General features: G+C 43.1%; 1 protein-coding gene across 1 annotated transcript in view; it reads left to right on the top strand.

The window, feature by feature from the left end:
• LOC103086918 (potassium voltage-gated channel subfamily KQT member 5-like) overlaps window positions 1–12704 on the top strand; it is a 564354-nt gene extending 551650 nt beyond the window's left edge. The window contains exons 11-13 of the mRNA XM_007456126.1: window positions 6910–7103; window positions 8129–8186; window positions 12607–12704. Of these exons, the coding sequence (XP_007456188.1) occupies window positions 6910–7103; window positions 8129–8186; window positions 12607–12704 (350 nt within the window). The remainder of the gene's footprint in view (window positions 1–6909; window positions 7104–8128; window positions 8187–12606) is intronic.
• The last annotated feature ends 872 nt before the right edge of the window (window positions 12705–13576 follow it).

Here is a 13576-nt window from a genome sequence, read left to right as displayed (position 1 = left end):
GGGGGGCCGGTAGGGAAAAGAGAGAGGGGAACCCTGATGGGAAGGTGGGAGAAGGGGCGGCACACAGGGCCCTGCAGGCCTTCTGAAGACTCGAGCTTTTACTCTGCAAAACATGGGGAGATTTGTGCACAGGGAGGCGCAATCTCAGTGTTAAAAGGACTGCTGTACCCTAATAACCCTGTATCTTGGGCAGGTCATCTAAGCTCACTGATGTCAACCTAAAAAAAAAAACAGGAAACCAATTCAAGAGGCAAAAGCATTTATTTGGGATCAAAGAATTGCATTTGGGGTACATGTATTGGGGTAGACACACAAATAGTGTTCCTATTACAGGAGAGGGAATCAGGGTATTGAATGAAACAAGTAAGAGCAAGATGAGACAGGTTGCTCTTAAGAAGAGTCCATTGGTGCTGATAAGTAAAGCTATTGGATTTGCACTTCACTGATTAGTCCGGCAAAGTGGTCACCAGGTAAAGGTTCGTTTTCATCAGTCCCTTCAACATGGTCTTCTCATTCTTGCTGACTTCTTGGGATGCTGGCAGTTTGGCCCAGTTCACAGGGTCAGAAAACAGGATGCAAGGCAGTTCCTCCGGGATGGCTGCTCTGGCCCCATTTTAAAAGCCCCACTTAACGTCATTTTTCACTCCGAGCTGCAGCTCCTTCATTTGTGTAAAATGAGCACAATATTTCCAGCCTGGCAGTGTAATATTTTAAATTACAGCTTATCTTTGTAAGCCATTTCACACATGAGGACTGAATGAACTAAGGTTCTAAATCCAGTCCTAAAATCCTACATCCAGACTTTATTGAAGTCAAGGGGAAATGCTTCACTCACGAAGCAAACGTGCACGGTCAGGGCTCTGGGGGTGGTAGGTCCATGCATGAGGAGATACAGGGGAGATGGATGCGTGGATGAAGGATGTGGTCCCTGCCCTCGCAGCTCACTGTCTGCCAAGGAAAGGGGTTGTAAACAACAAGTATAAGAGATATGTATGCAGAACAGGAGGACAGGACTGAGTCAGTCTTGGGGGTCAGGCTGCATTACCCGGAGGCCACAGACTCAGAAGGCTTGTGCCTAGAAAGCTGGATCTGAGGCTCTGAACTCTGTCCTACTGCCCTCATGCTCTTGGCTTTGGATAACTCAAAATCAACAGGAATTGCTAAACCGCAAAATAAAATTCTGGTTTTCAACACGGCGCAAGAGTTATACGCATGCTGAAATGTAAGTGATTTGTTGTAAATATTCCGATGTTCTTCTCATTTTGGGGTGCTCTTTCTTTTGTGGTGCTCTATGCATATAATCATCTGTCTACTGCAAATTTAGCACCCGAAGATTGCCAGCCAAAAAGAAAGGAAAAAAAAAAATGGAAAGGGGATGTGTAGAGTGTAACCCTTGGGAGAGTAGCCAAAGGTAATAATGCTTAGACAGCACCTTGAGGAACTGTTCGTCGTCCGGTGTAGCTGGAGCATGAGATGAAACAGCCATATAATAAGATGAGGCTGAATAAGGGCTTTTGAGCTATCAAAGCAAAGTCCCCCCCATGGCAACCAGAGATATACAACTTCTAATCGGTGTTGAGAAATTGACTTTGACGTTAAACATCAGTTGATGCAAAGAAAGATACTAGAAGGGAAGAGGCCTAAATTTAATAGGATTTGCCCGAGTGTTAGAACTACAAAAACCTTTACTCATTCTCCATGATTTAATTTAAAATTCGAATTTTCAGAGTTTCTAGGAGAAGCACGCATTACTGTCATAATGAGAGAAAAACAAAGTTAAAATAAAAACTATTTGAAAAGGCAAAAGTCTAGAACAAAAAAATATATTATCTGGAGCATCTTTCTGGGTTTCTTATTAGTGTCTTGAGGACACAGCAGCACCCAGCACAGAACAGAAGGAAAGTCCCCAAACAAGGACGTAGCAAAATAATATCGTGCTGCTGCATCAGGACCCAGGCAGTTATTCTAAACTCAGCTGGATTAAAGGAGATGCCTTTGAACTAGCATGTGGCTGAAGTGGAGACTGTAAATTTAAGATGATATTTAAGGTATCGGAAATGATAGTGGGGAAAAGGTAATTGAAAGACAAGCAGCAGCAGAATTGGAAAATCAATTATACTTCATAACAGGGTGTAATAAATTAGTTATCACCACCATTGATAGTGGCCTTTTTAATGTGTGTTCCTTATAGCACAGTGGAATAGAATCATTATGTGGTCCATTTAAATGCCTAAAATGTATTGCGAACTTGTAGCTTTCACATTTTTACTATAAGAAACATATTACAGTACTTGTTGAAGTTCTGCAACTTGGGAAGATTTTATTTTCTTCTAATTGTTTTTCTATTTTTCAAATACTCTATTTCAAAAAACATATATTTTTTTGTGATGGAAAAAAATCTTTAAATTCCTTAAGGAACATCTTACGGAAAAACCTGAACGAACTTTTTGGCCAACTCAATAAAAGTAATGTAAATCATCTATAGTTTCATGCCCTGATACAGCTAATTTCATTTTTATATATTCACTTCTAGCTGCTTTTCTTTTTATATATCATGGTATATAGTTCTAATCAACGTGAGTACTTGGTTTCATATTTTAATTTTACTGAACACTTAAAAATACTTTCGTACTACCATGTACTCTTCATAATTATCATTTTTATAGCTGTGTAGTACATCAGCATGGTCAAATACTATAATTTTCAGTTTCCTACTTTGGGACATTGAAATTTATATAACTATCTCTCTACAATAGGCAATGATGCAATAAAAATTATTACATTAAGCTATCTTTATTTTCTTTTTGAAATTATTTTCCAAAGATAACTTTTCTGATATAAAATTATAAGATTGTTGATTTTAAATTTTTTTAAACCTTTTCTTGCCATAAAACTTTGTTCTGACTTACATTGTCACTAGCAATGTCAAAGTGTACCAGAGTCACCTCAGTTTTGTTAGTATTAGTTATTATTCTTTTGCTGCTAAATAAGTATGTCCATTCTTTCAAATAATTTTAATTTTTTTTAAATTTCTAGTTAGGTTGAAAAGTTTTCTATCATTTTTTGCTACTGGTGGTTTTTCCTGACTGACTTATTTGTATAATACAGTAATATTTTGGATTGTGATCCATTCAAATAAGCTTCTTACACATTATAAATATTAAGCTTTTTTATACCTTTCAGTTTTTTCCTAATCAGGACTTTTCTTTGCATTACAATTTGGTCATTTCAGGTGGTAACATTTTCTGTCTTCATGACCAAGGCGATCAGCTGTCTCCTTTATAATTCCTCTTAGTGACCAAACATCAGGCCATTACCGTTTCCTCCACAGACAAACAAATGTTTTCTGCTAGGTTTTGACAGTTTGATTTTATTTTTGTCTCTGAACATGTGAGTCTCTTGTGTGTAAGAACAGTAGTGACCCCGTTGAAAGAGAACAGGGTCACGGCCTGCAGAGCGGGTCTCAGGTGGCTGAGGGGTGGAAAACAGTGGCTGGAATTCAGAAAGCCGAGGCCTCCAGGCTGAACAATAAGATGATGAAAACTGTTGCCAGGTCACCAGCTCGTAAGGGATTTCTTTTTCTGTTTTTTATGATGTGATTATTTCCTTTTGTCTTGGGAAGCACCTATATTGTCTCAAACTGTGCAAAATACACTGGTGATGCGAGGGGAAACATGGGGATGAGCCCAAGTCCGATGGCAGACTGGTCACACACACACATGCCTTGGCTCCAGCTGGGGGAAACCAGGGGCACTGTTTTCCACTTCCAGTCAGTGGTCCTTCTTGGCTGCACATGGACACCTCTGGGGAGCTTTTATAAACACTCTGAGGCCTGGGTTCCAGCCCATCCTGAGTACTGAGGTGTGATTCTAACATGCAGCCAAGGTTGAAAACCATTGTAATCATTTCGTCAAGAAATCTAATCTGGGCTTCCCTGGTGGCGCAGTGGTTGAGAGTCCGCCTGCCGATGCAGGGGACATGGGTTCATGCCCCGATCTGGGAGGATCCCACATGCCGCGGAGTGGCTGGGTCTGTGAGCCGTGGCCGCCAAGCCTGTGCAACCAGAGCATGTGCTCCGCAATGGGAGAGGCCACAACAGTGAGAGGCCCGCGTACCGCAAAAAGAAAAAAAAGTAATCTGTAAGAGCAGGTGACAAAGAGAAAGAACCAGAAACTACCTGTCCTTTTTCTCAAAAATACCTGCATCTTGATGGCAAAATTTATAGTGGGAACAGGAAGATGGTCTTTGGACATAGCAGAAGTTTCCAGAATCTTCTCTTTACCTCCTCTCTATCATGTAAGGTCCAGGTGGTTCTTTCCAAAAACTATGGAATAGAGTTTGCAAAACCTGGGGGAGCAAAGTATTTGAAAGCAAATCTTGAACACAGTTAATTACTAGGAGACAGAGAGGCTTGGGGGAGACAGAGGGCTGTATTTTCAGCTTCCTTTCTTCCCAGCACAGACAGGGCGCGCACAGGGCAGGCCCACCAGACACAGAGGCTCGCCCACGCAGAGCACGGCTTGGGGAGCACCGCACGCCGCTGGCACGCAGCCCTTCAGGACTGGGTTTTTGCAGATTGGTGCTCACGTGAGCTCCTGTTCCCATGACCCACATTCTCCAAATGCCAGGGCAGAGGGCCAGCAGTGTGGTCGGAGAGCGAAGAGCACTGAGCCAGCCGTGGCTGGAAGCTCAGCCCCGCCCAGGTGCCTCAGAGGTCACGCGGGTTTTAAGCCTCTAGGAATCATGAGAAGAACATTTAATTGTCATTAACCTCACTGGAAAGAATATGGACATCTCAAGATACTTACAAAACAGAAAGGTGGCATTTACCCCATTTTTGTGGCTTTGGAATAAGGGGGAAAATTCTCTAACTCAGCCCTTGCTTCAACACACGGCAGCAAAGATGTATTTCCTATTAGTTTGCCCTGACCAAACTTACAAAAAGAAAAAACTTTTTTTAAAGACTGAGAGCTTGATTTATGCCTTGAATAATCAAGTTATAAGTGGTATAATGAAAGTCCCTAATAAAATGGCTTTGGATACAATGTCTCCCATCCTCTGCCCAGCCTAATGCTAAGGTCTTACTGGGGTGCAGGACGGGGGCAGGAAGAAAACTGTCTTGTCGCCGTTTGGGACGTTGCCCGCTCCACTTTACAGCCCATGCGAACATTATAGTTTCACTATCTTTACTTTTGTGCTTATTGTGACAGCACCTACCTGCGGAAAAAGTTTTCCACTAACCTCACAACAATAAAAGGACCCTGACTTTTATGCTGTTTAATTATTATGCTTACCTTCTCGGAGCCTCAATATCAGCGTCTAAAAACCAGGCATAGCATCACCAACCTGTACAGTTGCTGTAAATAAGAAAACTAGTACGTGCAGAAGCTTTGTCTAAGCGCCTGGCATACATTTCAGCGAGTGGTTGCTGATATGATTGTTATTGTGAGTTGGTGGTTCTGGAGAACCCACTTAGGAGGCTTGGGGGCCGGAAGGCCAGAGCGACCATGACAGAGAGCTGTGAAGACCCATCTATATCTCTGTTCCCAGCACACCATAAACCGAGTAAACACACAGTGAATCGTTGAATTGAGCAATGCACCAACTGCAGGCCGGATGTGAGCCCTGCTCCAGTGCTCGGGCCTCCTACAGCGTTTCAGGACCTGTAACCCAACCAGGACAGCCCATGGCAAAGTCTCCTTCGTTTATGACGTAGTAGATGATCACTATTCAGGGCAGGAGACAGAAAGCAGTTTTAGTCCCTTCGTTATGTCAACATTTAAAGAGGCTCAAATAGGGGAGTTCCCAGGTGGCCTACTGATTGGGATTCCGGCAGGGAACTGAGGTCCCGCAAGCTGTGCGGGCCAAAATAAAAAATAAAAATAATAAATAAAGAGATTCAAGTAGTATTTGGAGGCTACATAACTTTTCTCCTGAGTACACTTTTGTTACTTTATTACCAGGATCATACATGTTCATTGCAGAGATTTTAGAAAATACAGCCAAGCAGAAAAAAATAAAATCATTCTTAATCCCAGATATAGATTTTCTTTAATAATATACTGTGACAGTTTTCCAGTCATTATCATCATTTTTAACAGATTCTCAATATTCCATTAAATAAACCTACCAGTACTTATTTAACCTTTTCCCCGTTGCAGGAATTTTAACCTGCTTTCAATATTCTGTTACTGAAAACCAAGTTGCAATGATATGCTTATTCCTTATTAATTTTATAAATTCCTAGTAATTTGGTGTTTATTGTAACCCTGCTTTTTTGTCAGGCTTTGCAGTTAAGCCGAAAGTTATTTTGCTCGGTTTACGGGAAACAGATTTTCTTATCCAGTCTGAGAATTTGCCCTCGGCCTTGGCAGTGCTGTCATCAACAAGCTCTGTCCTGGGCTGCCCATGTCCAGTAACTGACAGGGAGTCCGTGTACTTGGATCCGAACGCTTAGCACACTCCTTCAGGGCGTGGGATGACTGGGGTCAGTGCCATGGGCTCCAAGCTCTATATATACAGGCCAGTTCATTAAATGTCCAAAAACTGCTTTCCTAACTCCAAACAGCTGTTATTTAAACCCTGGCTGTTAGTTTCAAAAGAACTGGGCAAAAGAGCATGAGTAGATCGACACAAATCCATCACCTCTACCGGGAAGAAAGTGTGTCAGCAGCCCCATTTCCCCATGGAAAACAGCTCAGAAAGGCAGTCGTGTCAAACCACGTGAAATCGGTTAGGTCGTAGGAAAAGGAGAAAGAATAATACTGGGAAAAACAATTGGCCGACCTTATACGTGTTGATTTATAAGCCGAGTCTGTGAGTTCCCCGCCATCCCTACTTGAGACCAATTCGGTTACAAGTTTTAAATTGCCGCTGTGCTGCTACCTAACTGGCCCTTTTCTCTTATAGCTGACACGGCGCTTGGCACCGACGACGTGTATGATGACAAAGGATGCCAGTGTGACGTGTCCGTGGAGGACCTCACCCCACCACTGAAAACTGTCATTCGGGCAATCAGGTTGGTGAAAACCTCTGACAAAATGATTCTGAAACCTCCCCCTGATTATCTGAATCACAATGTTGCTAAATTCTCTTTCCTGCAGGTAAATCCCCCGCAATAATTCCTTTCTCTTTTCCTATTCATCCACATGCCTATTAAATTTTGAAGTATTTTTTTAATACAAAACTTCACTGTGTTCAACACGAGATGGGTTATAAAAGGTGGGTGGGATTTGAAAAGCCAGGCCATACTGAACAGATTACATGAGAATTGGCTTGTGTGTATTTGTGCTTTAAGGACATCTGCGTATAGATACAACTGTATTTTTTAAATTATTTGTATGTCTTGGTGCTTCAATCCATGTTCTGTATTTCGTGTCAAAGAAGAGTCCGTCTTTGCTATTTCAAAGCAGGTTGACTTCTGAGCATGGGAAGCCTGTGTGTTCTGCAGGGGGTTGCTCCTGTCCTGCTGGAATATAATTGTAAAGTCTGACTGTAATACACTTCCTCTGCTGACAGCAGAAAACTGAGAGGGTCCCAAGCAACTTGTATCTGTATTTCCAGGATCCACTCCCCCAAACAATCCAGGATCCAGACTAAATGAACTGCTGCTGTTCAGCCTGCCCAGGGTCATCCCTTTGGGAGAACGTGTATCTGTCAGGGAATGCAGAGTGACTGCAAAGAAATGCCTCTGCTCTTTTTGGCTTTTCCTGCCTCTTACCAGAAAGCCTGAGGAAAGCTGATATCCAACCCAGTTTAGCTACCCAGATACTCAGTCTAAGCTCAGACATGAATATGATGGATTATGTACTTCTGGTCTGAGCATCCTGTTAGACATTGCTGTACTCTGTGGTCGGGGGTCACTGGGAGAGTAGAGGTGAGTTATAAAGATTTTGGTAAATGTTTACGGGGGCAAAGAAAATCATGATATGATGAAAATGTGTGCCCAGAAGGTACTTAAACATTATCTGTAAGCGCCACCTAAACAGAAGTGAAGTCAATCCTAGTTACTTCCCTCTAGAACCTGCAAGCAAACCCTGTGGATGGGGGAGCGTCCCGTCCCGTCCTGTGTGTCCTGGGCCTCTCGTCTCATCATGACTGTTACTGACACTCCATGTCTTTCTGAAAGTCTCCCAGTTTGGACAATGATATGATCACCCTGCCCCGGGGGATCCCAGAAGCCTTGGGTAATATTTAATCCCAGAAAACCCAAGGATACGTAGTAAAATGAGGTCTACAGCCTTCAGTTAAAGGGATGGAAAGGATCTGTCCTGCGCTGTCCAACACTGTAGCCACTGGTCACACCAGGCGATTCAAATTTGAATTAATTAAAACGGAATAAAACGTAAAGTTCTGTTCATCAGTGGCACAGCCACATTTAAAGTGCTCGGTGGTCACGCATAGCCAGTGACTTCTGTGTTGCGCAGAGAAGACATAGTACATTTCCATCGTTGCAGGAAGCTCTATGGGGTTATTGCTGGCCCCGAAGTGACCTCAGCATTCTTTCCATCCATTCCTTACAGCCAGCAGAGACCCCTGGTCTAATTTGCAGCAAGTACAGTAAAATCTTATCTAAGGGACCAGATTAAGTTTCCTAAAAGTCATACTTAACCCAATTTGTGTCATTTCCCGAGACCTTCTGAAGCTTTCTGCTTTTGCCTCACAACCTGCACAAAGAATCCTGAGCTGCAAAAAAGAAAATGAAATAGGTTTATTCTGCCAGCTCAGCACTTGAGCAGCAGCTTGCGATTTACTTTGTTATTATCCCTTCCTCTGGTAACTTGACTGATTTTTGTAAAGTCCCTTGCAGAATTCCCTTGCTCTTCAGAATTCTTTCTTGGTTCTTATTTTTAACAGGAACTTTATTATTTACACGTCTCTCCTTTTTGTGGATTTTGGAAGCTTTCTGCTTTCTACTTCATAACTCTTGATGGGGTGTTTTTCTTCCCTGTATCCTGATTCTGCTTGGTGCGTTTTTTTTTTTTTTAATCACTTCTAAGTTTCATTTAAAATTGTTGGATTCTATAAAAACATAATAGCTACACTCAGTAGTTAATAACTTAATTGGAAGTCTTTGACTCATGATAGAACTTAATTTCTAAATATTAAAGGACCAACCATGGCAGTTAGCACTTCTGAAAAGGATTTGCAGGTGTAAGTCCCTAAATCATATGCAAAAGTGTCCTTTTCATGAGCTTAATTACATAACAAACTGAACATCAATTGACTAGAGTGCTTTTGCCAGAACATGCCCACCACTCACAGCGCACCTTAAACAGGATTTTCTGTGTATGTCACTGATGGCAAGTGCGAACCATCTATTACTCAACTCTAAAATGGCGACTTTGTTTTTGGCATTTTCCTTGTTCTCTTTTGGTTGTTTGATTATTTAATATGACTACCTGAACATGCCTTTTGTCTTCCAGTAGCGCTGACAATAATAATAGTTTTCTCCTAAGAGGCAAATTAAAATTAAAATGTGTAACAGAAGATATGTATGAGATGACAGCATGGAAAATAATATGATTACATTCACAAGAGCAAAGTAGGAATTCTTATTTTCAGTTATTAATATTTATTCAGCATCTGACATTTTCTAGTTATCTTTGAGAATAAATATTCTCGGGCAATGAGATGATTGAGGTCATTCTCTGAATTCATCTGGATTCTATTACCCAAATTCACCGAGACTTGTTTTTTTAATGAATGACATCACTTTTTATAGTAGTGAACAACAGCTATTCTTAGATATTTCCAAACTGTGCCTTAAAAGACAGAAGAATACTTAGTTTTGTATAGTTCCTCCAGGATTACCACAGATTTTTTTCAAAATATTATTTAGTTGGAGTACGTGAAGTTGTTGAAAATGTGTTTTCAAACTCATCTCTGGGGGTGAAAATTGAACTTATTTTTAACAAGAGTTCTATCTATCTTGTTAATGATTTAATTCAAACAATGTTAAATTTCTTTTCATCCACTCATACAAATTAATTTCTAAATAGAAAGATGAAATTAACAGAGAAGTAAACAGACTGACAAGCAAACTGATAAACTCTTGAACATTCTACACACCCAACTCCCACTATACAGTTGACCCTTGACCAATGCAGGAGTTAGGGGCCCCGACCCTCCATGCAGTAGAAAATCTGCATGTAACTTATGACTCCCCCCAAACATGACTACCAATAGCCTACTGTTGACCAGAGGCTTCCCGATAACATAAACAGTCAATTAACACATATTTTGTATTTTACATGTAGTATATACTGTATTCTTACCAAAAATTAAGCTAGAGAAAAAATGTTATTAAGAAAATCACAAGGAAGAGAAAATACATTTACAGTATTGTACTGTGTTAACTGATACAGAAGTATGATTACAAGATGAATCATCTATCAGTACCTACATCAAAATTGTCTTATACGATCCAAAACACTATAGATGTTATATGTGTTACTAACACTAGACATCAAAAGCGAAAAGATAACATGAAAAAGAAGTACGTATTTATTTACAGGTATAACGATTCATGCACTGATAACAAAGAAGCAGCAGTATGATTGCTTCATGGTAGCTTAGCTTGTACACTAATGAATGGTTATTAAAAATTTTATTGCACACAGTATCACAGTTACATCCATAATACAGTATTGAAATAGTGTTAGATTTTTTTAAAAAAACACTTCCCTGTGATGATAGGCTGATATGCAGTTTCTCCCATTATGAGAGAGAGAGAGGCATGCTGTACAGTAATGAAATTCTTTGAAAGTAAAGTCATAAAACAGTAAGAAAACTAACACATTATTAATTTTATATTAAATATCACTCATGCTTAGGTAAATATCAACTAGTATCTACATATATTTTATGTATGACATGCCTAACTTTTTCTTAATTTTTTCAGCATATCTAGCTACACAGTTTGTTTGTCTTTTCAAATTGTCACAAATCTCCAACAATTTTTCCAATATATTTACTGAAAAAAATGCACATATCAACGGACCCAAGCAGTTCAAACCCGTGTTGTTCCAGGGTCCCCTGTATTATCGTGGATTCACTTGCTTGGGCCGCCATAACAAAATACCACCAATTGGTTTAACCTTAACCACCAAACGTTTATTTTCTCACAGTTCTGGAGGCTCCAAGTCAAAAGATCAAGGTGTTCACAGGGCTGGTTCCTTCTGAGGCCTCTCTCCTCGGCCTGCGGACAGCCACCTTCTCACTGTGTCCTCACGTGGTCCTTCCTCTGTATGTGTCTATGTCCAAATTTCCCTTCTTATAAAGACAGCAGTCAGAGCGGGTTAGGGTCTGTGCTAACATCTCACATTAACTTATTCTCCTCTTTGAAGGCCCCATCTCCAAAGCCACTAACATTCTGAGGTCCTGGGGCTTCAACATATGAATTTGCAGGGGACACAATTCAGGCCATAACACATGGCAAGACACCAATTTTTCTATCACTGTTCGAAAAATATTTTCCCAGGCACAATATCAAAATTTTCAGATTAAAAATAAGCCCATCAGTTACCCGGATAATCCTTCGCAATAGCAGACATCCGGGAATATCTGAAGAGGTTGACTGGCTTGCCTTTCAAGCTTGCACTTGGCACTGCAGAAACGCTACATAAGTGTGAGTCTTGGGCAAATTTTCACGCAAAAATTAAGATATGCTCATGTATTTGAAATAATACATTTTAAAGGTCATAGTCAATACAACTCTACATTTATAAAAGGGTCTTGGAATAATCATTGTTTGAAATACAAAAGAGATGTTTGTATTTGTTTCCCCACCGCACGGCAAGGGCTGGATAAGTTCTCAGCTGTGCACAGCAGGACAGCACACGAGGGCTGTGTACAGGCCTGAGCGGCTGGGGAAACAGCTTGGTCTGTGGGAGCCTTGTGGGCGAAGCTCGCCTGCTTCTCACCAGTATTTTTTCATAGAATCACTACATCTAGGGTCAGGGCCGCTCCTAACGAGATCCTCAGCAACAGTGGCTCTCCTTCACATAACTGTGTTTTCTGTCAGTCGGCAAGAAATGAATCAGAATACGGTGCAACCTGTTCTCCTTGTGAGGAGAACCGAGAAACCAGGCAGTGGAGATTACTCAGTATGTGGAGAGCTGGCCCAGAGGCTGTGGGGTGTATCCTGTTCCTTACGTCTCCTGGTAGCCCTGCGCTGTAATCTCCGCACCCCCCTGCCGCGTCTCCCTGGACGCGACGTCTTATCCCCGGGGCAGACTCAGCCTTCCAGGGAATCGGATGAATAAACGAGGTCTGGGGTGAAAACTCAGGGAATCTTATTTTCTAATGTTCATTTTTTTTTTTATTGAAGTATAGTTGATTTACAATGTTGTGTTAATTTCTGTCGCACAGCACAGTGACTCAGTTATACACATATACACATTCTTTTTCATATTCTTTTCCACTGTGGTTTATCACAGGATACTGAATATAGGTCCCTGTGCTCTACAGTAGGACCTGTTGTTTATCCATTCTATAGGTAACAGTTTGCACCTGCTAACCCCAGACTCCCAATCCTTCCTTGAAGCTGCAGCCTGACTGGACAAGGCCTCACTGGCTAATTTTTCCTGCCCCCCTGCCCCCCAGGGCTGCTAAGGAAGGTAGTCCAAGAAACCAAACCCAGCGTGCCGCCGTGCGACCTGGGGCAACTCACATCGCCTCTATGTGGCGTTTCCTCATCGTGAGGTGGGGACGGGGATGGTGCTGACCTTTGCTGCGGTGAGGATTTCACGGGTTACCGTGTGCAGAGCGGCGAGTGCGGGGCAGCATGGGAACCCAGAGCTCTGGGCCCCCTCCTGCCCATCCTCCGCTCAGGCCAGACCCCTCCTCTCTGAGCTCCCCCTGCCGTCGCGGCCCACGTGAAAGGAGCGCTCCTTTTTCGCACCTGGGGGCGCCTGCCTGCCTGCACCCACCCCCTCCCCCAGGAAGCGCCCGCTGTTTCCCCTTGCCGTTTCCTCCTCACCAGGCCCTGCGCTGAGGACTTGCCCAGAAGACCGCCGCCATTAGGAGCTGGAAGGGCAGTTTCTTCACCCAGCACGAGGCAGTGTCCCCATAGCCCCTGTGGGTGACCCGCTGCCGCGCAGGGCAGTCCCACGAAGTCCAGTGGGCCTGAGAGGTGAGCGTGACTCTCCTCTGCCGCCCCCATCCACACGGGCCTCAGGACGCCCTTTAAAGACCCTCCCAGGGGGGCGGATCCTGCGCTGAAACAAGATGTATCACTTCTCCCGTGCGCTGGGCACAGGGGCAAACAGTAAGGAGGAGGGGCCCTGCTTGGAGCCGGGAGGGGCCGTCGTGCGGGCCCCGCGTGTGTGTCTAGGCGGCTGCAGTGACCTAGAGCCAGGGGGCGGGGAGGGGACGGGGGAGAGAGGCCAGGCCGAGGGGAGCCGGCGCCGGGCCGAAGAGCCGGAGGGCGCACGTGCGGAAGTCACTCCTCCAGGCTGGCGCTGCGCTCCCACGCTCAGGACGGTGACTCTGACCGCAGCGCGGGAGCGGGCTGGGAAGAGGGGACACTCGTTGTCACAAGGCCTGGATCTGCGGGGGCCGGGGCCACGCAGTC

The sequence above is a fragment of the Lipotes vexillifer genome, unplaced genomic scaffold (genome assembly GCF_000442215.2).
Source record: "Lipotes vexillifer unplaced genomic scaffold, Lipotes_vexillifer_v1.1 scaffold693, whole genome shotgun sequence".
Classification (NCBI taxonomy): Eukaryota; Metazoa; Chordata; class Mammalia; order Artiodactyla; family Lipotidae; genus Lipotes; species Lipotes vexillifer.
The sequence above is the reverse complement of the archived record's forward strand: the minus strand, read 5'-3'. Positions and strand labels throughout refer to the sequence as shown.